The 24,380-nt window shown below is 40.9% G+C and overlaps 1 protein-coding gene and 1 long non-coding RNA gene across 2 annotated transcripts; one reads left to right on the top strand and one right to left on the bottom strand.

Annotated features, from left to right (window-relative positions):
* Positions 1–9,391: 9,391 nt before the first annotated feature.
* Positions 9,392–23,969, top strand: fgf5 (fibroblast growth factor 5). The gene is made up of 3 exons (XM_026186888.2): positions 9,392–10,150; positions 14,638–14,741; positions 22,832–23,969. Exons 1-3 carry the CDS (start codon positions 9,940–9,942, stop codon positions 23,201–23,203), a joined length of 687 nt encoding a protein of 228 aa, XP_026042673.1. The 5' UTR covers positions 9,392–9,939; the 3' UTR covers positions 23,204–23,969.
* Positions 21,787–22,406, bottom strand: LOC145419408 (uncharacterized). The gene is made up of 3 exons (XR_013900792.1): positions 22,294–22,406; positions 22,050–22,218; positions 21,787–21,967 (listed from the first exon to the last, which is right to left on the bottom strand). It is a non-coding gene; the product is annotated as an uncharacterized LOC145419408 (long non-coding RNA).
* Positions 23,970–24,380: the final 411 nt, after the last annotated feature.

The following is a 24,380-nucleotide window of genomic DNA, read 5'->3' on the forward strand; positions in this document are numbered from 1 at the left end:
AACCTTTTCTATTCTTGGCTTATACGTTCCTAAATTAGTACAACTTATTGTGACTCAAATCCAGGCTCCGCAGCAGCGACTCTAGCCTACAGCACATGAGTCACCTGTTCAACCAGATGAGCTATAGCAGCACCATCAGCTGAGAATCTTGGCCAAGGAATGAGCCACCCTGCATGGCTGCCAATGTGGTACAACGAAGGCCAATAAAAAGCTTTTCACTGTAGAAAATCATCCTGATCAGGAGATCTCCCTGCTCTAAATCCAGTTGCAACAAAACGAAGAGCTGCAACGTGTGTGTGTGTGCACCGTCTACGCGCATCAACTGCAAAAAACACACGTGCAACACACAAAACTGCCCCTCATGTGTTGTACAGACTGGCACAAAGTGCCCATTTGTTCAGTGGTGATCTGTGCAGATTGACATGAATCTGTTCAATATATGATTAATTTCAAAGAACCAAACATCAGTAGTGATGAGAAACCTCCTTCTGCTTATTTGTGTAACATAAACATGATTTTTCTTGCATCCATGTCTCGGTTATGGTTGAATTTTTCTCTCTTTTAATTAGATTTTATCACAAAAACCAAATAACTCTTTTATTCATAAATGTGCTCTAACAGAGGCAAATGCCAAACATTAACCATATATGTGTTGTGAATTGCTTGGAACTGGGATATAGTAAATTTGTTACTATTAGATAAGTTGTGCATTGAGAGTGTATTGAATTAATACCCTAATAATGCGACGTGTCCATCAGAGAATGAAAACAAACCTAAAACTTACCATTTCTGAACAATAGAAACTACGCTGAAATGAGAAAACTGGCTCTGGAAACACACACACACACACACACACACACACACACTTCTTTTCAGTGCTGACAGGTGGAGTATTTGTAACAAGTGAACAGGTGCTGCTTTGTGGCTCCGCCAGGAGACAGTGAACTGAGAAATCCAACAACAAACAAGCAGCGGTGTTCTTGTCCTGCTAATTACCGTGAGAGCTCTTTGATTATAACCTTAGTCTGAAGTTTGGTTAAAAAGCTCCTGAGCCCAGGTTTTGCAGATCACATGCAAATTTTTCATTTCCCCCTCCGTGACCTTCCTTTTTCCTCAAACTACTAAACTTCTTCTAATTTCTCAGAGCTGTCTTTCAGAGCCAGCCTTGAACTTTGGTTAAAGGGAAAGTTCAGGGAAAATGGAGATCCGCTGGGACTCAAAGAGGTCACCAGCAGACTTAACAACACAGCCAGTGGCAACTACTGGACATCTCAGCGAGGCTCCCGAGAACTTCTGATGGTAAGAAAGCACCGATCAGGGTGAACCACATCATGTTTGTGGATTCAGTGAAACACTTGACGTAACACTTCTAAAAGTCAATACAATCAGCTGGCAGTAATTTATTTCTGTGTGGCCTCTTCCCACTGCTGGGCATGCCTACATTCTTGTGCAAAGTAGTATAAACACTGTAAATCATATATGGACACAGCTGATGACTATGAGAATAACTTGGCTGACCCCTTTAGTCATAGATGAAGCTTTGGGCAAGCCACCACTGAAAGGCCTGATGAACCATCCTAAAATATTAAGTGACCAAAGAAAGTGTACACACCAACTGAGAGTCCACAAGTAATTTCACTCCCACGAACGAGCTCAGAAGCATAATAATATACAACAATCTGAGGCACAGCTCATTAATTCTGACCCATACACGCAGGACACATGGATGCTGAAACTAATGCATGTGTTCATATCAGTGTAGGTCTGAAACTACAAAGCTTTAAGCTTTATGTGATTACTTTTATTTCACATTAGTTATTTGCACACAAATGCTACGATTGTTTGAGCAGAGAAGAACTTGTCTTTAACCTCCTAGGACCTGGCGTCCACATATGTGGACATCACATTTTGGGTTCTCTAGACCAAAATACTAAATTTTGCTCCACAAGGGCCTGATATCCACCTACGAGGACGTTATACTGCCACTGCTCTATCGAATTTTAAAATGAACGTCCTCATATGTGGATCTCACAGCGCTGTACTGAAAACCTGTTTGTGATTGCTATGATTGCCACAGTGACCTAAACTGGTAACAGATACTATTTTCCTTTACAGTTAAGTTGCAGCTTTTGAAGTGTGTTCATTGCAGCAGTAAGGCATGAGTTTTACTTTGAAGGGTCCTGGTTTGCATCATGTTTCAAGTATTGAGTCAGTGTTTGGAGGCAAATCAGTGTCTTCATGTAAAATATTCCTCCTCCTCAGATACATCGTCCGGACAAATTTAAAAAAAAAAGAAAAAGAAAAAAAAGAAAAAGTGCAAAGATCATAAAGAAGAAGAAAAGTCAGAGAAAAAAAGCACAGAAAGACAACAAAGAAATAATGACTAACTTTATAAATAAAAGTATTTGTAGGTAAATTATAGATTCATTACATCCTTATTTGGCAGGTTGTAGTGTTTCTAACATTTCACAAGTTTGTGAAATCATTTCTTTGCAAATTTTTAGAAAGGATAAACTTTATACACCACTTGTAGCACAGTCAGCCCAACTTATACATGAGACAGAAGTCTTTTCTAATCTCACTTTTGTAACATTATTCTCTTTTTCCTTTTCCATTTTTAGTCCAAAAACAGATCCCTTGTTGAATATTAGCTTGAAAGATATTCAGAAATCCTTACATTTTTTCCGTTAAGGTTCTCAAGTAACATAAATGAGATCATTGGCACTAGGGGTGCAACGATACACAAAATTCACGGTTCGGTTCGGTACTTTGGTGACACCGTTCGATATTTTTTCGATACAAAAAAAATGTTCATGCCTTTTTAATTTGTCATTTATTAAAATTATAAATATATATTTTAACTCAAACGTACAGTTTTTAAATTTAATGTTGCTGAAACAACAAAGTAATAAAAATAATAAATCTACCTGATCGAGAAATCACTCATCTTTGGAAAAGAGAGTTTATTACAGAGAAATGTCTCTTTCCAAAATAAAAGCTATACTATAGCTTCTTCTGGGCTATATTCTCAGCAGCATATTAAACATATCAGGTCCCCATAAGGAGAATCAGGTGCTAACAGCTGTCTAAATGACTCGGGTGAAGTTTGTAGCATGCTGCTTGTTGTTTTTGTCTGCTTCCACTTGTCTTTGCACTAAGATGATGTCGGAGTAAATGTGCAGTCATATTCGTTGTGTTCCCACTAGTAGGGTTGCCAACCGTCCCTTAAAATACGGAATCGTCCCGTATTTCGAAACAAAAGTACACGTCCCGTATTGAGCTAATAAGGGACGCACTTTGTCCCGTAATACAGTGAGAATCAAAAGTAGTCTATAAATGTTTATGGAATTAACACTTTGTTTGAAAACATAATTCCCAGCCCCTCTCCTGCTTTGTGACCAATGAGCTGACAGCACACTTATGACAATTCAGATTACCGCTCATCTCATTGGTCGAGGAAAGGTCGCTTGCGGAGAAAATACCGGAAGACAACAGATGACCACAACAAGAAGCATGGCCAACAGGGGAACAAACGCCGACTCTGCGGTGCAAGTCTCGGATGACAGTACATCTAAAGCTGGGCAGACACTGTGCGATTTTTTCAGTCGCGATATTCAGCTCCTGCTCAAACTGCACGATTGACTCGCAGGGGTTAGAAGTTTGTATGTCACGATGTACTCTCACACTATACGGCCCGATGCTCTGATGCGACCTGAGTGCTCACACTGTGCCTCCATAACATGAAGGTTATAACAGAAAATCTGTCGCTCTCTCTGTCTTTCACTCACACAGACACACCACCACCATCAACTTTGCTAAATTGCTAATGAAAAACATTGATCAGGCAGCTGTGATTGAGCAACAGTGTAAATCCAACTATTTTCACGGTTGTTGTGGTCGTGATAATTTTGTGATGCCACATCGAAAAGGCTCGGATGAGCTTTCCAAAGTTCTACAAATTGTGCCTCCATCGCTTGTGTCCAGATCACACGCTGCACAGCCGTGCTGCTCCATCTTTTTCACCAACGTTTACGTTTGCGCGTGAGCAGTGTGAGCGCCTGTGGTGACACCCTCACGAGCGATTGATGATCGGGAGCTGGTCGTGAGGTGTTAATCACTTCTCGTTACCCCACGTATACTACACGACGCACGATGAAGGCCAAAATCGGTCCGATCACTCAAAAATCGGCTCAAAATGGGCCAAAAATCGCACAGTGTGAGCCCAGCATTAGAGCAGCAATGTTTGTTCCCCTCAGACAAAGGGAAGAATGGGAAAAGGAAAACACCTGGCTGGAAAAAGTTAATATGGGCATGTGCAGTGAATATCAGCGCTATGTGGCCAGAAGTGTGATAATATAACTTATTTTGTGTAATAAACAACTGTAAGGATAGATGATTACAACAAATAGATGACTAATACATAAAAGTAATACATAGATGAATAATGATGAGTTATGATGCGTAATCATGGGAACAAGCGGGTTTACAAACAGGAGCAGCTGATTAGCATTAGAAAAGCTGAAATAATACCTCAACTGAAGCCAATTGTACTAAATGCACTAAATGTGCACTGTTACAAGAATATTTTTCTTTCTATTGTTTTCTATTATTTTAAGTTAAGCAGGACAAAGTTCTTTTAAAGAAAGATTTACTTATATTCTCAAAAGTTAAGCATGACAGGCTTCTGTTTAAGAAAGAGACCTGTTTTACTGTGTTAATGTTGTCATTTTGAGCTAAAAATAAATGGCTAAATGATCATTTGTTTCACATGTGTTCATATCACAAAGAATAGAATACACATCTACTTAAATCAACTTCAAGTCAAATGGTTAAAAAAATAATTTCACACACAAAAAAAGAGCTAGAAAATTCACCACACTGGGAAGGGTGAAGACAACTGGGTCGCCCGGCCCTGGCCACGAGGTGTCCCTTATTTATTTTTCAGGGAGTTGTCAGCCTTAATCTGAAATGACGTTAACGCCACAACACGGCAAATCTCCGTTAACGAGCTACCGCAGATTGCCCCGTGCGTGGGGCTGGACAGCGTCAACACGTTAACAAGCTAACTGCGCTAACGCACTAGTTCCCACCAATGTAATTGAGCATTGCGTGGCACATCCGACATACTGTTTTACTTTTGTCCATGACGCGCTTACCTTCAGGGTCATACGTCACATGAAGACCAAAATAGTTCCAAAGGCCAGATCTGAATGAGGGTGGGGGAGGTTCAGTTTGCCATGTTGCAAGGAGATTAGCTTCTGTCTCGCTAGCTTGCCCTGCGCTCAGTGAATCTGCGTTCGACTACTCCGCCTAGGCTGCACTGTCGAGCGCAGATCCACTGAGCGCTCAACACTGACAGCATCGTCAGAAGAAAAGTTGATAAAATAAATTAAAAATTTTGTATTGTTCGATATATCGATACGAATATCGTTGCACCCCTAATTGGCACATATTCATTTTGCCAAGCCATCCAATAATAATTGACTTTTTCCTTATTAAAAATTTATTCTGTAGCAACTTTGTTGATATTGTGATTCTTCCAAAATCCTATGTGTCCATGTCCACGCCCACTGGGAATGCTGTTAAACTGGGTTTCCATTTTTTGATAACAGTTCTACAACACCGATCACAACCTACTTCAGTTAACTCCGGTGTACCCCAAGGCTCTGTCCTGGGGCCTTTGCTTTTTCATTATTTATCTCCTACTTCTAGGTAATATATTCAGGAAATATAACATTCAATTTCACCATTACGTAGATGACACCCAGCTCTATTTCTCTTCTGAACCCACAGCTACTCTCCCATTAACATCCATTTCTGATCGTTTAAGTAAAATCAAAGTTTGTTTTACTCATAACTTTCATAAAACAGCCAAACGCTTTTCATTATTTATTATTAACTCTGTTGTCACACCTTCTCCTCAGGTTAATAGTTTTGGTGCCATCCTCGACAGTACCCTCTCCTTCACCACTATCACTCTGCTTATTTTCATCTTCGCAATATTAGTCGCCTTCATCCTTCAATTACTCCAAACAGTACCGCCATACTTGTCAATGCTCTTGTCACATCTCGTTGATGTTATTATAATTCTTTTCTGTACAGCCTTCCTCATAAATCTCTCCATAAACTGCTGTTACTTCAGAATTCAGCTACTCGTATTATATCCAGAACCAGAAGACCTGTGGTTAAACAACTCCATGTTATCCGTATTCATCTGATCTTCTCCATACATACTTACCCTCTCGTACACTCTGCTCCTCTTCAGCGTCTCTTTTGTCTGTTCCATCTGCTCACCTGACTATTATGGGACTAAGAGTCTTTAGTTGTTCTGGCCCAAGACTGGAAGGATTTCCACCAGATCTCCGGACCACGAACTCTCTTTCTACTTTAAATTTTGTCTTTAAAAACCCATCTGTTCACAACAGCATACCCTTCATTATTACTTGTCTTACTCTATTGTTAGGTTGGTTGGTTTTATAGTTGTGATTTTATTTTTTTATTTATTTGTTTTTATTTTGCTGTACTAATGTAAGGTGAGCTTGAGGGTCTTTAAAAGCACCTATTATTATTACTACTGCTGGGATTTATGACAGCTGATTCAATTTTTAAAAATTAAGGAGACAGGATCAAAGAGACAGGAGAAGCAGTCTTATACCTTGTTATGAGTGTTGGGGTTGCTGTAATTTGTCCACCAGAGGCCGCTGTGCAATTTCCCACGTGGCAACACGATGACCAGCTGATCCGAGCAATGCTAGAAAGTGTGTAAATGAGTAATTTACAAGTTCTTTGTGACAAAAACAAAACACTTACACGTCCTTAAAATGTCTGTCTGGCTCTACTAGTGAGCCATCACAGTGAACCACTATTCACACAAGCAGGACCTTCCTGTTTCCATGAGGGAATGCAGACATTGTTGCTCTTTGCTCTTTGATCTAGAGCTCCAATGCTAAAGCTTGAGAATGATTTTATAAAACTTTTTGTTTTCTGTGAGCATTAACATAATAAAACTGTCTTTCCTCCTCACACTGATGCAGACCGTTTGAGCACCACACAACATCAGAGGACCATTGCCATTAAGTTGACGACTGCGACCGTAGCTGGTCGGATGCTCCCAAACACACCCTCACATTGATCACCGTCAGTGGGCTCAGACGGCTCAGGGGTGTAGCAGAACCTGCTGTCTGCTGTTTGCTTAGACTTAAAAGCTGCTAAAAGCTGGGATCAATCGGGCGGGAGAATCAATCAGGATCATCCATGTTTATACGACTCAGGGGGATTACCTCACTGTTACTGGAATGGCCTCACAAGAATGGCTGCCCATTAGAACAGTGGGACTAAACACTGCCCTGCTGTTTACATAAAACGTAATGTTGGCCCGGCCTTGACTCTGTGTGCCAGAGACAATTAGAACTCTATACAGCCTGTAATCCACAGCCGGGCGCAAGCTAATCAAATTCAGACATAGCTGGGCCCCTGAAAACAATGAGGGATGAGATTACGATGAATGTGTGTGAAGATAGAAAATTAATAAGCTTAATACAAAACACGTGCTAGGGTGACCAAGAGTCAGAGAGCACAGGTTCAGATGGACGATTTTAAACTGTTCTACATTTTGGCACTTTGAGCTGGCTGACAAATGTAATTTGAATTGAAATGGTGCAGGTAAGGACCAGGTAGATCATACCGTGTGCCAGAAAATATACAATTTAATGTATTTATAATAATGCACATGTCTGTGTCTTTTTTAGGTGTCCTTTCATGAGAGTTTAAAACAAAATCTACTAGGATCTAATTGCCAGTTGATCATAAAACACTACTACTGCTACTGGAGCAAGAAAGGAAGGGATGCTTTCATGGAGGAAAAATTAGTTTGTGAAAGATGAAAAGAAGTTTGAGGGGAAGTTTAAATACTTGCATACTTCCAGTGCTTTTGAGTGCATGTGAACCTACAAGTACCCAGATGCTGTAACAGTCAAAAAAATCAAAAAATCTTAGCTATATAGAAGAAAGCAAGAGCCTATCAAACAACTATCAGCCACTAGGCATGATAATCATGATTAAACCTAATGATCATTTGATCTAGAGCAGTGGTTGTATTGAAAAGTGGGCCTGACAGCCCCCCCCACCCCACCCCACCCTCAGCCGCCACTCCCCAAGACACCATCTTTTCAAGCATTGTTTACTAGAGAGAGTACATAATCCAACAAGCACATTTGTTTGAGCCATACACAGGGCCTTATTATCCCTTTGCTGCAGCTTAGCAAGAAAACTGTGTCAGATCTCAAAAAGGGAATTTCACACCATAAATAAATAAATAAACACATTTGACTTGTGCAGTTCTGCTGGACAACTACTGAATCCTGCCAGGTTAAACTAAATGGGATGGCTGATGTGTTTTGGTCAAGTTTTTATTTGTCATGTACACGTAACAAATCAGAAAACCAGAAAAAGGAAGATTCGTCTGTCACAGGACAAACATTCAGACTGTGGTAAGCATCAGTTTCAAGATGACAGATTACTATATCTAAGACATTTTTACACATTTTTAGACACACATAGTAAGAAAAGCATAGCTGTTATCAGTTACATTAAGGAGGTTCCCTTGACAAAAAGCCAGAAAGTAAGAAGACTTTGAAGCTGATGCATCCAGATTGATCCTTTTATGATTTACCCATGCTTTTCTTTCTGTGATGGGTCAAAATGCCCATTTTATAAGTAAGAAAAACATAAAAAGACATTTAATTGTTTACAGATTAAGGCTTGACATGTTTATCCTCAGAATGACAGCTAGTGTAGTAAGCAGTGAGAACGGGCACTGACTGGAAATCAAGCAAAAGGCAGTGATCTCTGCAGAAGCTGTTCACTTGTGTCATTTCAGGTCCACAGGAGCTGTGATCTTCTAACAAACTTTTTTCGCTGACCTTGAACCAGTAAGATAAAGCCTGACAAAAATAAATATGCAGTTCTGTACAGAATCACGTAATCTTGCATCTTTGTGTTACTGGTTATAGGGCATGTTTTTATTTGGGGCTTTCAGTGTTTGGGCACTTTTCCTGGTAACATCTACTGCAAAAACAGCCATCCTAACGGGGTCGTTCAACAGGTTCAAGGGGATATGACTTTTGAAGTAGCAAAAGTCAAACTTGGGTGGAAGGGAGGGAGAAATGATATACATAAATATGTTACTCATATATCTTCCTTATATTATTTATTTATTTATTTGTTGCATTAATCCACACCACAAACAGATAATTGCATTGTCTCTCCCGCCACTGTACACTGCTCAGAATACATTAGTCAGCTTGACGCTTGTTCACCAAATGTGTGGACGCACCAGATGAAAAGGTGGACTGAGGCCTATAAATACGGCTGCCTGAGTGTCCGGTGAGCCAGTGTTAAAACCCTGCTGTACCACCTGAGGATCTCAGCCCGAACCTCTCTGAATTCACTCCTGCGAGCGGTGTTTCATTATTGCCGTCCGGTGTTTCTTTTACGGAAAGAAGCGTCCACAGCGAAATATTTTGTCCTCGTCGCTTCAAGTGCGAATTAATCGCGTCCACGCTCTATTAACATGTCGTTTCCCTGTGCGTAAAATGCCGCGCTCAGTGCGTCCTGGCGCGGACGATTGCTTGGAAAATGTGCGGTGTCTGTCGCGTTTCCATCACGCCCCGCTGCTGTGGGTCGGTGCTGAGCAGGAGTGGCATCTCGGCGACAAAATCTGGATGAAAGAGCGTCCTTTAGAGCTCAGGCATGCATCGAGAAGTGAGATCATTGGCGTTATAAATATCCCCGTGCCAGCAGAACCACTCCAGCTACTGCAGCCGGGGTAATGCCTAGGAGCGCTGCATGCAGTGCGTGCGCACGGTTTCTGGTGCTCAGATCTCAGGAGCGAGACCAAAATGCTAGAAGTGGCCTCGCGGGTGTCTCCTTTTTGAAAGAATGAATGTTCCTCTTTACCTTCTGACCTTCGCTCACTTGATTTGCACCGCTGCGGGAGCTCAGCACGTCTCTTTGGAGCGCCAACTTCTGGAGGAGGGGATCCGTTCGGGACGCAGGACTTGCAGACTCTACTGTAGGGTTGGCATCGGCTTCCATCTCCAGATTCATCCCGACGGTAGAGTCAACGGCAGCCATGAGCCCAACCAGCTGAGTAAGTCATTCAGTCCGGCCTCACTGTGCACGAAGCAGCCTAACTACTAATTTATGAAGGTCTGAGGCGTGGATGAATCCGGTGCGTCCCGCTGAGAATGCGCACTTGGATCCTGTGTTTGTTCCAATTGATCCCCGTTCTGTCTGCAGCGATGTCTATTTTGACTGCCATCCCTGCAAGTTTGAACAATGATTTACACATAAAGACGGTAAGGAGCGCGCTGCTAAACTTAGGCTGTCCGAGCCTGTGAAATATCTGAGCAGGCATCTGTTTGACGAGCCTTGTTTGTGTCTCTCCGGGGATGTTGGCAGGTAGACTATTTGTAGAAGTAACAGGTGCAACAGGATGTATTGGACTGCGACTCAGCACGACTGACATAATCGCAACAACGCGACAATATGCACAAAAAAACAGATTTCTTTTAAAACGTTTATTGTTTGTTGTACCTGCAAAGTTAATGATTTGAGCTGCAGACTCAAGTATTAAAGTGAAATTGATTTTCAGATGATTTAAGAGAAATGAGATTTTGGAACCACAAACAAACGCTGATGTTTGCAGTGCAGATATTCGACTTAAGCGTCATCCTGCACGCTGGATTGTTTAGAGCTGAAATTCTGAAATATTAATGATCATGAATGACAAAGATCAAACAAACGAGTTGATATTTGTTGTTGCTGATAAATGCATAACAGAATTCAGGAATCACAGAGTAATATAGTTAAATGTATAGGTTGGGTATGAATCTTACAGCTGCCTGTGTGTTTCTGAAGGGACGAACTAAAAAAAATCCCCCTATAGATTTGGAAAATTGAATTATGACTTGAAATGTCTGAGGTGTAACCATTTCCCCCTGTTTCAAATTCATTTACACCTCTACAGGGAGATGACTAACATCACAGTTTCACTAAATAATCTGACTTTTAGAGCATGCCTGGCACTTTGAAAGCTATCTGTTCACACTAAAAACTCCTTCACACTCAAGTAGATGTTGACCATGAACACTAGTTTCTAAGTGACAGCACAAAGTAATGTGCAATTTGACAGTAAACATTTATCTAAATAAAAACCCTTAAGGGAAAATGAACTGTTAAATTTAGCTGTTTCAAAATGCAAAAAGTCCCACCTCTCTGTTTATGAAGTCCTGTGTCAGCTAGGCCACAAAACTAAAGCCATAAATCAGATTTTCAGCTTTTACTGCACCATCAGATCCTTCATCGCTCATCCGTTGACGAAACAGCAGAAGCTCACCGTGAAAGTGCACTTGTGCCTCCATTTCATGGTCCCCTTTAGAAGAGTTGTCAGGTTACATGGATTTCAGCCATGTGGTTTTGAAGCCTGAATGACAGGGCAGCAGACTAGCAGGAGACTGGGCGTCTTGGATTTGTAATATGAAGATTCTTTTACCATCACGCAGCATCAGATTCAACTCTTAGATTTAACTCAAATGCTCACATTCGAGTTTGGATGCGAGACCTTTCTGCTTCAGGACAGCGGTTCTTTATTTATTGATTTATTTCTGTGTGGGTCCAACAGTGTGTGTGCATTTTTGGGGAGTTAGTTTCACAGTTCATTATATTTAATCTTTTGTTTAATGCAGAGGTTCAGGGACTTCTTCTGGCATTGACCGCTTCAGAAGCAGAAAAGGATTTATGCCCCACACCCCACAATTTACAGTTTTCTCAAAGTTTTTTTTTTTTATCATAAAAAGAATCTGATTGAAATTTTAGTTACATAAAGATCAGCACAGCTGCATTCACACAGTCTTGCTGTTTATATTTCCCTCATAAATCATATTAAGCTTAGGTTTTCTCTATACTTTTGTATGGCATTCAGTCATTACTCTCCCCTGCAGTAGTCTCTGAGCCTGTGTGTTGTTCCTCTAATTGAAAAAAAGTGTATTTATCCAAGTTTATTCATGGCTCAAATACTCACATAAGCCATCAGCACAGGTAAGGTTTAGTTCAACATGCTATCACTTAACCCTGTAAGACCCAGTCCATCAAAAAATAGCCAGAAAATTCAGATTTTTTTAGAACTGAGATGTTTATCAACCCTTATAACAAAATCCACTTTTTTTTGCTATATCATGCTGTGTATGATATATTTTTTATTATATTTTTATTATATATGTTTTGTATCACATTTGTATCAATTGAGTGTTTTTGGCAACTTTTTGTTAACAACAATGTTAATTTTAGACAAAAAAAAGAATTTTGTCCATAACATTTTGAAATTATGGCGAGCACTGATCATGTCTGATCATGTCTCAGAAACGTATTTATCAAATATGATACCAAGGGTATTATAGGATCAACAATATCAAGCTTTTTGATGCATGCTCAATCATCCAGGAAAGTAAATCTCCAAAAAGTTGATTCCGTTCATCTGGACGTAGCGTTTTGTGGGAGAAACGTTTCGTCACTCATCCAGGTGACTTCTTCAGTCTCAGCTGACTGCAGGTTTCCCCAAATCTTATAAACAGTACATTTGCATAATGACTGAAACCAGCCCACTGAAGGAACAATGGGCTGGGAGGTCAGCAACTTAATCTTAATTATGCAAAGTATCATAACCACTGATCAACAACCACTGATCAAAACCCACTGATCAATGACCACTGAGATTAAGTAACTTGGATGAGTGACGAAACGTTTCTCCCACAAAACGCTACGTCCAGATGAACAGAATCAACTTTTTGGAGAATATCAAGCTTTGTTAGCAAGATAAACTAATTTACTAATCATAACTAAAGGAATAACTTTGTGGATGGTCTGTTTAAGTAGTCAGCTAGCTGCACTACAAATCACTGACAATCCTCCAAACGTGGTCCAGTTCAGTGGCATGTCCAGTTAGGCACGTGCATTTGTTCAGAACATTTCATATGGTATATTTGATGTAAATAACAAACACTTAAGATAAGATAAGATAAGATAGAACTTTATTAATCCCTCGGGTGGGTTCCTCTGGGAAATTCGACTTCCAAAAAGCACAGCAACGACCGAAGTTACAGTTACAGAATTGTTATATATATATATATATATATACACACACACACACACACATATATAAATACAGAGACAAATATAAATAAAATATACAAAGGGGATAAATAGAATAAATAGGAATAAAAAATAAAAATACAAGTGAATTGCACAATTGCACATTTCAAGTATTGAGTCTATTGCACTGTTGACTATTTACAAAAAGTATTGCACAAAAGGTATTGTACAGTGAGGTGAAGAGGCACTACAGCTTAGTTGTTCCCCCCTCCTTTGTCCTCCTGTTTCCCCTCCCTCTCCCCTCCAGAGAGGAGTTAAACAGTCTGATGGCGTGTGGGACAAAGGAGTTTTTAAGTCTGTTAGTTCTTGTCTTTGGGAGAAGCAACCTGTCACTGAACAGACTCTTCTGATTGTTTATGGCCGTGTGCAGAGGATGCCCAGCATTGTCCATAATGTCCATCAGTTTCTTTAATGTCCTTTTCTCTGCCACTGTCACCAGAGTGTCCAGCTTCATGCCGACCACAGAGCCAGCCTTCCTGATCAGTTTCTCCAGCCTGCATGAGTCCCTCTTTGCTGTGCTGCTCCCCCAGCACACCACAGCATAGAAAAGTACTCCAGCAACCACTGACTGGTAAAACATCCTCAGGAGCTTCCTGCAGATGTTAAAAGACCTCAGCCTCCTGAGGAAGTACAGTCGGCTTTGGGCTTTTTTATACAGGTGCTCTGTGTTGCATGACCAGTCCAGTTTATTGTCCACCCACAGCCCGAGGTACTTGTACTTGTTGACCACCTCCACCTCCTCCCCCTCTATCTGAACCGGCAGTGGACCTTCTCTGGACCTCCCGAAGTCCACAACCAGTTCCTTAGTCTTTGAGGTGTTGAGTTGCAGGTGGTTTGTGTGACTTTGCACATCTTCATAGTAACACTTTAACGGTACACTTTTACATTTGCATAAAATGTTTTCATTAATAATAAAATGGTTTTGCTTATTATTTTTGTATGAAGCAACTTTGGTATTTGGTCCTTCAGTGTTCAGCCATTAAACACGCCATGAACACTGAAGGAGGCGATGGTGGCGATAGGTTTGTGCCTCAGGAGGTGTTCTTCTGTGGCCCCCAAATATTTTATACACCAGTATCCCTCAGTTTGGTTCTTACTCATAACAACTGATTCCTCCAAAACAGCCCATAAAAATCTTTCGTCATAGAGATTTGGAATAATTAAAGATAGAACTACTGCTCCGTGTTCCCTTTTTTCTATTCATGCAAACACTAGCGATCTAAAGAAGCCTACTAAAGAGCCCACTAAGAGATAAGTCTCAACGGTGCAGCTGAACAGGATAACAGCGCTGACATGACAGCAGAGTAGATCATGTCAAAGTCTGTTATTCGGAGTGAGGACGAGCAGCAAGAGACAGAAAATCACAAGACGAGTAAAAATACATCCTGTCACCAGTCAATCATCAGATCATGTTGTTTGTCCTCTTAGGTGTCCTGGAGCTCTTTGCGGTTTCTCAGGGGGTCATCGGTATCAAAGGGGTCTACAGTAACAGATTCCTGGCCATGAATAAAAGAGGACGGCTGCACGCAACTGTAAGTATCCCACTCAGTTCCTACACTATTAAATTCACTCAGCACATACAGTGTGTGGATACTTGAGGGGGCACAAAGCAAGTGCTGACTGGAATGTTGTTGCCCAATTAAGCAGCTTTTAATATGATTAATTAGTTATGTGCAGTTTGGATTTATAAAGGTCAGGGCCTTACTAATGTTTACACTGTCATATATGCTTATATATTGTATGTTCATCATATTATTATTGCTAGCAAGCTGCCTTTTTCCATATCAGGCAGACACTGATCAACATTATCATCCAGCTGCAGACCTGTAATTACAATGTGTATTCGTCCACAAACTATTAAAGTGGATTACACAGAACACTAGCAGGGATATGGTGAGTGTGGAATCCAAGTGAAATCTGCTAACTTGCAGTGATGACATGTGAAATAATAGTTGATGCTACAAAAACTGTAACTAATAAGTTTTTGCAGTTTGAGTTTTTGTGCCAAACTCAGAATTAAGTTTGCCACTCAGATCATGGCAGATAGCTGCCCTTCACTGAGCCTGGTTCTGCCAGTGGTTTCTTGCTGTTAAAAGGGATTTTTTTCCTTCCCACATTTGCCAAGCCCTTGGTCATAGAGGGTCGTCAGATTGTTGGATTTTTTGTGTATTATTGTAGGGTCTTTACCTTCTAATATATATAAAGCATTGTCATGACTGTTGGTGCTATACTACTAAAGTCTTTGTAAGCTACCTAAATGAAAAACATGAGGACAAGACGTGGATACAGACAAATAAACCTGAAACGCTAACACAAGAAAGAAGTGGGACATTCGGTATGCTAATGAGCGTAAAAGCATTTGGTAATGATCTGTATTAAACTTGTAAATCTTGACAGAGTATATGATCGATTATTCAGAAAGCACCATTATTCTTTGTGAGTGCACTAGCTAACTATAGCAGCTTGCTAACACATAGCTAGCTTTAGCTTTCTAAGAACAAACTACATATGGAGACAAATACCTGCTACTTGTAATTATGCTCAAGTGTTAGTCACTCACCTTGTTTGGTTAGTGAATATGCCGCTCTGTAGCATATAGTGTAGTGCACTGGTGACTGCTGCTGCTAGAAATGGGTCTGTCAAGAAGTGTAAAGCTGGATGAAAGTGGCAAATGTCTTATAAAAACATACCTGCAAAGACCTAAAAACTTTAAGTATTGTCTTTGTTGACCACTCGTCGTGCTCTGAGACTTCCTGCAAACATATAAACTCAGCACCAGAATTTGTTAACGGTTATTTTCTGCTGATATGATGCTGATTTCTGCTGGAATCAAACATCGTTTGGACTCGTGGTGCATTTATTCATTAGAATCTTTTCTGTTTGTTTTATTTATTAGCTTGTGCAGCTTTATATCTGTGCTGCATAACAAAAATCCCTAAATCTGACATCAACATGTCAAGGCACACTGCTGTAATCTGTAGGCACAGTTTTGAAGATTTTCAAATTCCCCCAAACACACAGTAAGCCCAAATCTACCCACAGCAGCTTGGCCTTGCCGCCGTGAGCAGGCCGGACAGCCAACAACCAGCCGCACTGACGAGTCATCAGCGGGAGTCTTGGCACGCACAGACATAGAAGCAGCTCCCGATTAGCATGTGCTAATGTGAAGAGCAGATTAATTCCAGTCTGGGACGTCTGATAGTATAAAGAGGAGTGAGCCATGAACTGAAAATCAATATGCTGAGTAAACAATCAGCTGGACAAGCAACAATCGGAGAGCCGGAGCGTCTGTGAGCTGCAGCGGTGCTCACGCTGAGCGATTTATGGCCCCTCAGCTCCCAGCATTGTTTCATGAAACCATGTCAGTGGGAAGCGATGCAGCGTTTTCCCTCAAAGTGGATTCTCAGCCACAGCTTGTTATTAAAATTATACACATGTGACTGTGTGCTATTCACCAGCAGAGATTTGTTAACCAGCTTATATTAGCCCTGAAATAAACTTTTTCGAGGTCTCAGTTCTTCGCAAACAAGATTTCAATGTAAACTACATCAGCTGGATATTAGGAGAAAACAATGTGACATAGCGCTGTTGGGTATTGCCTCAAACTAAAGATAATTATTTTGTTCTTCTGGAAGTCTTGAGTACACAATCACCAAGGCTGTGGAACCACCACAACTGTGTTTGGCTGACACTGTGGAAACCTTTAAAAAGCAGTTAAAAACTTAATCAATACTTTTGCATTGTTTATATTGTCTATTTTATTACTTAATGTTTTCTTTATTTTAACCTTTGTGTACAGCGCCTTGTGACTTCCTGTCTACGAAAAGCGCTTAATAATTAAACCTTACCTTACAATCATCACTGGATCAGGGATTTTCTGCTTGGTACCACAACTCCATGCCATGAACTGCATGGCTTATACTATGCAGAGGTCACCGACACTGTAATCCTAATCTGTTGGTGGTTTTGTGTGTTTTTTAGTTTATATGGACCAAGCATCACACCTTAATGTTTCCAAGGATTATTTATGGGCCCCTACAAAAGTGTTCTTGATATACCGTCTCTGATTTTGAGGCCTCGAGATGAGTGTTTTCACAGTCACTTGACAAGTGAAGTCAAATATGCCACAGATGGTCCTCAATTCTGAGCAAAAGCTACACTTTGGAGAGTGTTTGACCCAATAAACTCATCAGGAAAAAGTGTTAACAGAGGTCAAATCAGAAATCCTTTATCCCATAGACGAGTACGGGAGCAGAAATCTTCCTGCAGCTGTAGGTATTGCAATCTGGTGGCCTTAACATAGAATTCTGGTTTAATGCAATTTGCACTGGCTTCTTTTCCACTCTGGAAGCTACATTCATGTTTTATAACCTCATAGATCACGAGTGTGACCACAAAACCTTTTACACTACACTGGGTACACTGTCATTGGCTAACGATGTAGTTCTAACTATTTTAACCTCATTTTTAACTCTAATGAGGACCATGAGTCATACTGATAAATTTCATGTGTTCGTTATGACTTGAAAGTAGTGACTGACCTTATGAACTCCCCAGGAAAGCTTTTATTCAGACTATAGAGCAAGAAGCCATAGACATCTATACAAATGAGAGTTGCCTCCTGCTGGTTAGTTGAAGGAATGCATGTTTAAGCCGCTTCAACATTGGCCTCACTTTCAGATCCATTTTCTATATATAGCATATTATTATCTGTAAAATAACTCTGAAACTTTCAGTGACATCTGCCTTGATAGGTGGAGTTCAGATTTTTTCTTGTCACATTTCAACACTTTGCTGCCTCTGCAGGATGATCTCAGGCTTTTACGCTTATATTCTTGTGCACATTGCAGCTTATATAGTTGATATTTTCTTTCTTTGTAGTAGAGCTTCGCTGGTTAGATGCCTCGCACTCTGATAGTCTCGTTGCTTCCTGCAGTTGGAGTGTATTTTTGCCTCCAGAGCGGCTCTGCCTTCAGAGGAATATTTGTACAGTTAAACTCCAATCTGTGACTACAGCTGCACTGTGCTATTTAACTGCCTTGATGATTTGGTGGATGTAAAACCTCGGGGGCCTCAGGCTCAGGCCTCGCGGCAGGGTGTCAGGTGACGTGCTGAACTGTATCTGTTGCATCGTCTGTCATATTTACTGTTTAGATGTTTTCACAGTGGCAGTTTATTCGCTGAATAATGGGCGAGGAGACAGATGCACATTGCTCTGCGTGACCTACTCAGCAGGCTATCGCAAACATAATCTTCTGAAAGGTGAAAGGGTCGCCAGCATTTGTTAAACAAACAGTGAGGGAGGGGTTATAGATAAAAGAGAGAGTGATACACACATACATAGCTAAAAGCAAGCCTGTGTAGTGGCAGAAAATACCACTAATCACTTTAATTTGTCACAAATGAAATAATTAATTAAAGAAAGGCCTCACCACCAGGAGCTGTGCTCAGCCTGCACTTCAAAATGTGAAGTAGAGTCCTTCAGGAGACACTTATCATCACTGAGGCACAAAATAATGCCAGGTGTTCAGGCCTTTGATGACATCTCTGCCATCAGATCAGATAACCTGACTAACACAACAGCAGGATCGTGTGTGTGTGAGTCAGAGGGAAACAGAAGCATTACAAATATGTCAGGATTTGTCTTTTTTTTCTTGTTTCCTAAAAAACAGAACAGAGAAGCTATTAAGTAACTAAATAATTGATCGTTTAAATTAAAACACTCATGCATTATATCCTTTGTTACAATAAAAAGTAATCTAATGTATTACTTTGTAACAACTGGTCTCCTTTTATGCAAATGATTGTATAAATGGAACTGTATCATGTACAGTCAAGTTATATACCAGGTTCAGAGAAGAAAGGTGAGTTAAGTTACAACTTCATGTTGTTGGTTGAGTATTTCTGTAAGTGCTTAAATACTAAGAGTATCCCACACAAACATGTCTACAGCCCAAAGTTAATTATGTAAAAAAAGAGAAAATAATTCATGCCAGAGATCAGAGGAGAATAGAAAGACTTCCAAGTGATAGGAAGGTAACAGCAGCTCAGATAACCACTTGTTAAAAAAGAAAGCCTACCAAAGAACATCTGTGAATGCACAGCACACTGAACTCTGAGCGAGACGGGCTACAGCACCAGAAGACCACGCTGCTTGGTCTGATGAGTCTCAGTTTCTGCTGTGACATTTGGAATGCAATATGACGGCATGGATCCGTCCTGCCTTATATCAACAGTTCAGGCTGCTTGTGGTGATGTAATGGTATGGTGGATTTTTTTCTTGGGACACTTGGTATCAAATGAATATGTTCAAAGGCCGCAGCCTACATTAATATTGTTCCTGAGCACGTCCATCCTTTATGACAGCAGTGTCCTCATCTTCTGACGCCTGTTTCCATCAGGATCATTCGCCATGCCACAAAGTTCAATTCAACACAAACTAGTTTCTTGACCATGACAATGTTAAGAAATCAGTTGCAGTCAAACAGCCTCCACAGTCACCAAAGCTCATTTTGACACTTAGGTTTCGTTTTTTATTTAAATAAACTGAACTACGCTGTATGCTTTGTTTCACTATATTTCAGTAAAGGATCATTTTAAAATCACAGCACATTTAGTTGGAAAAATGTAGGATGTGTTATGTCTTACCTTTGTACCGAGTCTCTACAAGATGTTTGATATATATATATATATATATGTATATATGCATGTATATATATCAAGGATCATGGGAACGGACCCTTTAAAAGACTGTAACCTATCCTGCAGGGTAGGAGCCAGGTTAAACAGCTGTACAAGCATTATGATTTTTACAATGAGATCTCTGGAATCTGGCTGCAGCTATTAAATCCTATGAAACGCAGCACGGGCCAAATCTTCTTCTTGGTATGCATGCTTATGTGTGTATATGTGCCTGCATGTGTGTGTGAGAGAGTACATTCATACACGCTCCAGTGGATTTGTTTCCAACGTCTAATTCCCCGACTGGTTCCAGAGACGGTAAGTTGCCCAAATGTAGCATTTCATTTCAGTCCACCCACAGCTGTGACTCTGGAGTTCTATACTTTTTTCTTAAAATCGTCCTTTAAAAACAACAACTAAAAGAAACAGTCGGTCACTTTGAATAACTTAAAGGTTTGCGCTGTTCTGCTGCGGCCGCAGTGCACTCTCCTGTGACTGGCATGTTTACCGAACGCTGTAATGGCATCATTTTCTGCTATGCTGCACTCTTCAGCAAAGCAGAACAGTTTGTTTTATTTCAGAATGGCAGGAGGTTATACGAGGAAGTCATGCTGCAACAAGAAAGCCGGCATCCCTGGGTACATGTCAAAGTTTCCCACCCGAGATATATTTAGGCACAAAACGGGAACATTCAATGAATATCTGCATCTCTGTGCATGACACGTGTGCAGAATGCAGTGCTGCATGCCAGTGTTACATTTTTACATCTCTTTCTAATACTTTGGTAGACAAAGTCTGATCAAACCTGCGACCCAAATAATACAATTTTGATGCAGTCCAACTATGTGCGTCAGGTCCATCTGGAAAACTTTAAGCTTTATGGTTCTTCTTGGATAACCAAACTATCGCAGGCATGTTAAGCAGTGTTTGGGAATAATATTTGGATCATTTAGATTATTAGTAATAATTCATTAAGGATTTTACTTTGCAGACTTGCTGATATTATCTGCACTATTCATACACGAGTAGTCTGATTTAAACCTGCCCCATTCCTCATCCTCTGTTTGAGAACCTGGGTGGGATGAAAACTTTTGTTTCAACATGAGGAAAAATCCATCTTATCCAACACAGTTTAGAAAAATACAATAACTCTGCTGATTAAATTGTAAGAAGAAGAATGATCATTAAAAACGCCGGCCCATGTCTTCGTTCTGAAGTTCTTCCTGAATGAGTTCAATAGCAGATGCCTTTTGAGTTTTGTGGCTTTGCTGCTGTCAGTGAAGGTGTGACTGTGATAATGAAATCATGTAGATCAGGGGTCCCCAACCTTTTTTGCGCCACGGACCGGTTTATGCCCGACAATATTTTCACGGACCGGCCTTTAAGGTGTCGCGGATAAATACAACAAAATAAAACTAGTACCGGTACCAAAAAAGAAGAAGATTTATTCATAACACACGTGAAAATACTCAGGAAAACCGAGTTAACGATAAAAACGATAACAAAATAACGCTGGAAACCGATAAAAACCCTGAAAACCATACATTTCACACCTGAGCCTCAACTCTCGCGGCCTGGTACCAAACGACTCACGGACCGGTACCGGTCCGAGGCCTGGGGGTTGGGGACCGCTGATGTAGATGACTTATTAAACCCATCACCAAGGAGTATCTGATGCTTCTGCACATCTGTTGCAATTATTGCAGCACAAGCATGACCCAGCTGTCTCATTAGAAATGTAAATTCATGCTATTTTTATAGTGTGTGCAGGTCCAGGTTCAGTTCAGGTTTCTGTAAGTGGACCTGAAGGTAGAGTTTGGTAGGTGAACTGTCAGGCGCAGTGGCCCGTGGACATGGGATGGACTCAAGTGCAGATTCAAAACCGGAGGCCAGGGGTGAGGTGTAACGAAAAGAGATTTTATTTTACAATGCTCAGAGGCTAACAGAAAGTGCAGACTAGAATCAATGAACATAAACTAGATGTCTGAGGCGAGAGAAAAATACTGTGATGATAACTAGATGGCAGGGATAACTGGGTGCAGGTACTGGGCAGGGGAAACTGTGGCGGGCCAGGGCACTGAAACAGAGGACAGAGCAGTCAGGGGAATCCCACAGAGGGTTGCGAGTGAATCTAAGGATAGTACACTGAGCTGTCTTACAAGCTTGCAGGTGGGGGTTGCGTGGAGGGGGGAGGCAGGAGAGGTCCAGGTGGGTGCTGCATGCAATGCAGGGAGGCAGGCAGGAGAGAATGGCAGCTCCAAAACGGAGAGGGATTACCGGCGGCAGCAAACTGGTATCCAGGAGAGCTTGGTAGGTGGGTTTCAGAGGCTGACGAGAAAAACAGAGATACGGTTAATACACACGATTAGTCACCAAGGAACGGACGTGAGGCCGAGAAATGACTAAAGTTGGCAGATAATCTGGTGAAGACCAGTTGAGTGCGCCGGTCATAAATACTGCTGGTACGATTGCCATCAGGTGAGGAACAACAAAGACTCCACCCAGTGGGGAGGAGCTGATGCTGTGGAAAACACCCAGACCACGACATGAACAGTAAATCCTCACGTGTGCATTTCCGGTTTTGCAGGAAAAGGACAAAAATCTCACAGCAAAGGAAATTTGTCACAGAAAGCACAGAAGCTTTTCACAGTAGTTGTGTGTATGTGCTGATGTGAAAGTGAGATCTTCTTGCAAAAAATGAAATAAAATAATAATGCTAAAAGATTTAGTAATGACTTTTTCTGTGTCCACTCACAAGGTAAACAAGTTTAGGTTACATTACATGTTTGGATATGCACAGATCAAGAATCACGTGTGTGAAAATGACTTGGGACTGTTTGCAAATACAGCAAGGTTCAATTATTCAGAAAACAAGAAAGAAATACAAGAAAATGACACGGAATAATACTTGTTAACACCCTGCATTTCCTTTCTTTTGTAGGAACGGTTCACGGATGACTGTAAGTTCAGGGAACGTTTCCAGGAGAACAGCTACAACACTTATGCCTCAGTAATCCACAGGAACCACAGGACAGGTCGCGAGTGGTTTGTGGCCCTTAATAAGAGGGGGAAAGCTAAAATGGGCTCCAGCCCCCGGGTCAAATCCCAACATGTCTCTACCCACTTCTTGCCCAGGGTCAGCATGCACGATAAGGGCGAGCAAGGCTTCACCATCACAGACAGGAGCAAAGAGAGGAGGAAAACCCCACTCCCACCACCTCCAAAGCCACCCGCGGCAAAGGCAAACATCCAAGCAGGAACCACACCGAGGCATACGCAAGTCAAGTACTGGCCCAAGTACAGGTTTGGATAGGTTTATAGAAATTGGACAAATGGACGTACCCCATAAACTGACAATGGTTATTTATCACATTCAAAGCATTCCAGGTATCTACAGACTGTGTGAAAAACCTCAAAGGGCTGACAGGTACAACTGCTGAGCTTTTCTTTTTTGAAGCTATGACAATAGCTGGATGCCGTGTTTGAGTTAACGATGCTCTGTCACGTTTTACGTCGTCATCCGTGTACATACTGATGAAGCTGAAATCCATAACATTAGAAATATTCTTGATGAGGAGTATTTGACAGAGAGACTTTCAGTTTGTTCTGCTGTCTTGCAAGAATAAGAATGATGCTCTTAATCTTGCAATAATGACACTACCCCCCCTGGCTAAACAAAAGCGATTTCGTTCAGGACCACTGGTGGATAGGAGATTATTTCTGTCTGCAGTAATGTATTTTTGGTCACGTGCTTCTGTTCTAGACTGCCCCACCCATCCATGTGTCCAGGTGGAAAGCATAAGGCAATGTTGCCTGCCTCCTCATCTTTCTATGTTCATATATGGAAAGCTAGAAGTAAGGGAGGACAGTACCAAGAACCCTCCACACAGAACAGCAATGACAACTGATCTGAGATTCACTGAGTCAGATGTGACTTGAAAGGAAAAGCTGAGGCTGCGAACTGATCTGCCAGTATCGCAGCTTGACAACATGCTATGACTGATTATGACTCGAGTGAGGACTACATAGTTATTTTGTTTTGTTTTGTTAAATGATAAATAAAATGATGATCAAATGAAGCTGGCGAAACACCATTGTGACTTTTCAGTCATACATTCTTTGTATGGGGGCCTTTTATTCTTCTAATAAAACATGTCATTTCAGAGGAAAATCATTTAAAATTTGCAATTATTTTATGAAATTATGTTGCGTCTAATTTCATTAGGCCAAAAAACGTATCTCAAAGTCCGATCTGAAAAAGTAACGTTTTATATTATGTCTAAAATTAGCAGGGAGGTGACACATCTAAAGCAGATAATGGATTTCAGCTTTAAACACTAAAAAATAATGAGGTCATGAATATTTTCATGTTGGTTAAGTCACACATGCTGTGATCACTTTTTGATGTAATCTGTATTTTCAAGCCACTTTTTGAGATATAACAATGTCTCTCAGTGATTCAGCCTGAACATACACACCGGCCAACTTTT

The sequence above is a fragment of the Astatotilapia calliptera genome, chromosome 12 (assembly GCF_964374335.1).
Source record: "Astatotilapia calliptera chromosome 12, fAstCal68.1, whole genome shotgun sequence".
Lineage (NCBI taxonomy): Eukaryota > Metazoa > Chordata > Actinopteri > Cichliformes > Cichlidae > Astatotilapia > Astatotilapia calliptera.

What these genes read in the sequence shown, in the direction of transcription:
- fgf5 (XM_026186888.2), top strand. Translation starts at nt 9,940, where the DNA reads ATGAATGTTCCTCTTTACCTTCTGACCTTCGCTCACTTGATTTGCACC. An exon ending in CCATGAGCCCAACCAGCTGA is followed by an intron (nt 10,151 to 14,637) that starts GTAAGTCATTCA and finishes TTGTCCTCTTAG; the next exon opens with GTGTCCTGGAGCTCTTTGCG. An exon ending in GAGGACGGCTGCACGCAACT is followed by an intron (nt 14,742 to 22,831) that starts GTAAGTATCCCA and finishes TTTCTTTTGTAG; the next exon opens with GAACGGTTCACGGATGACTG.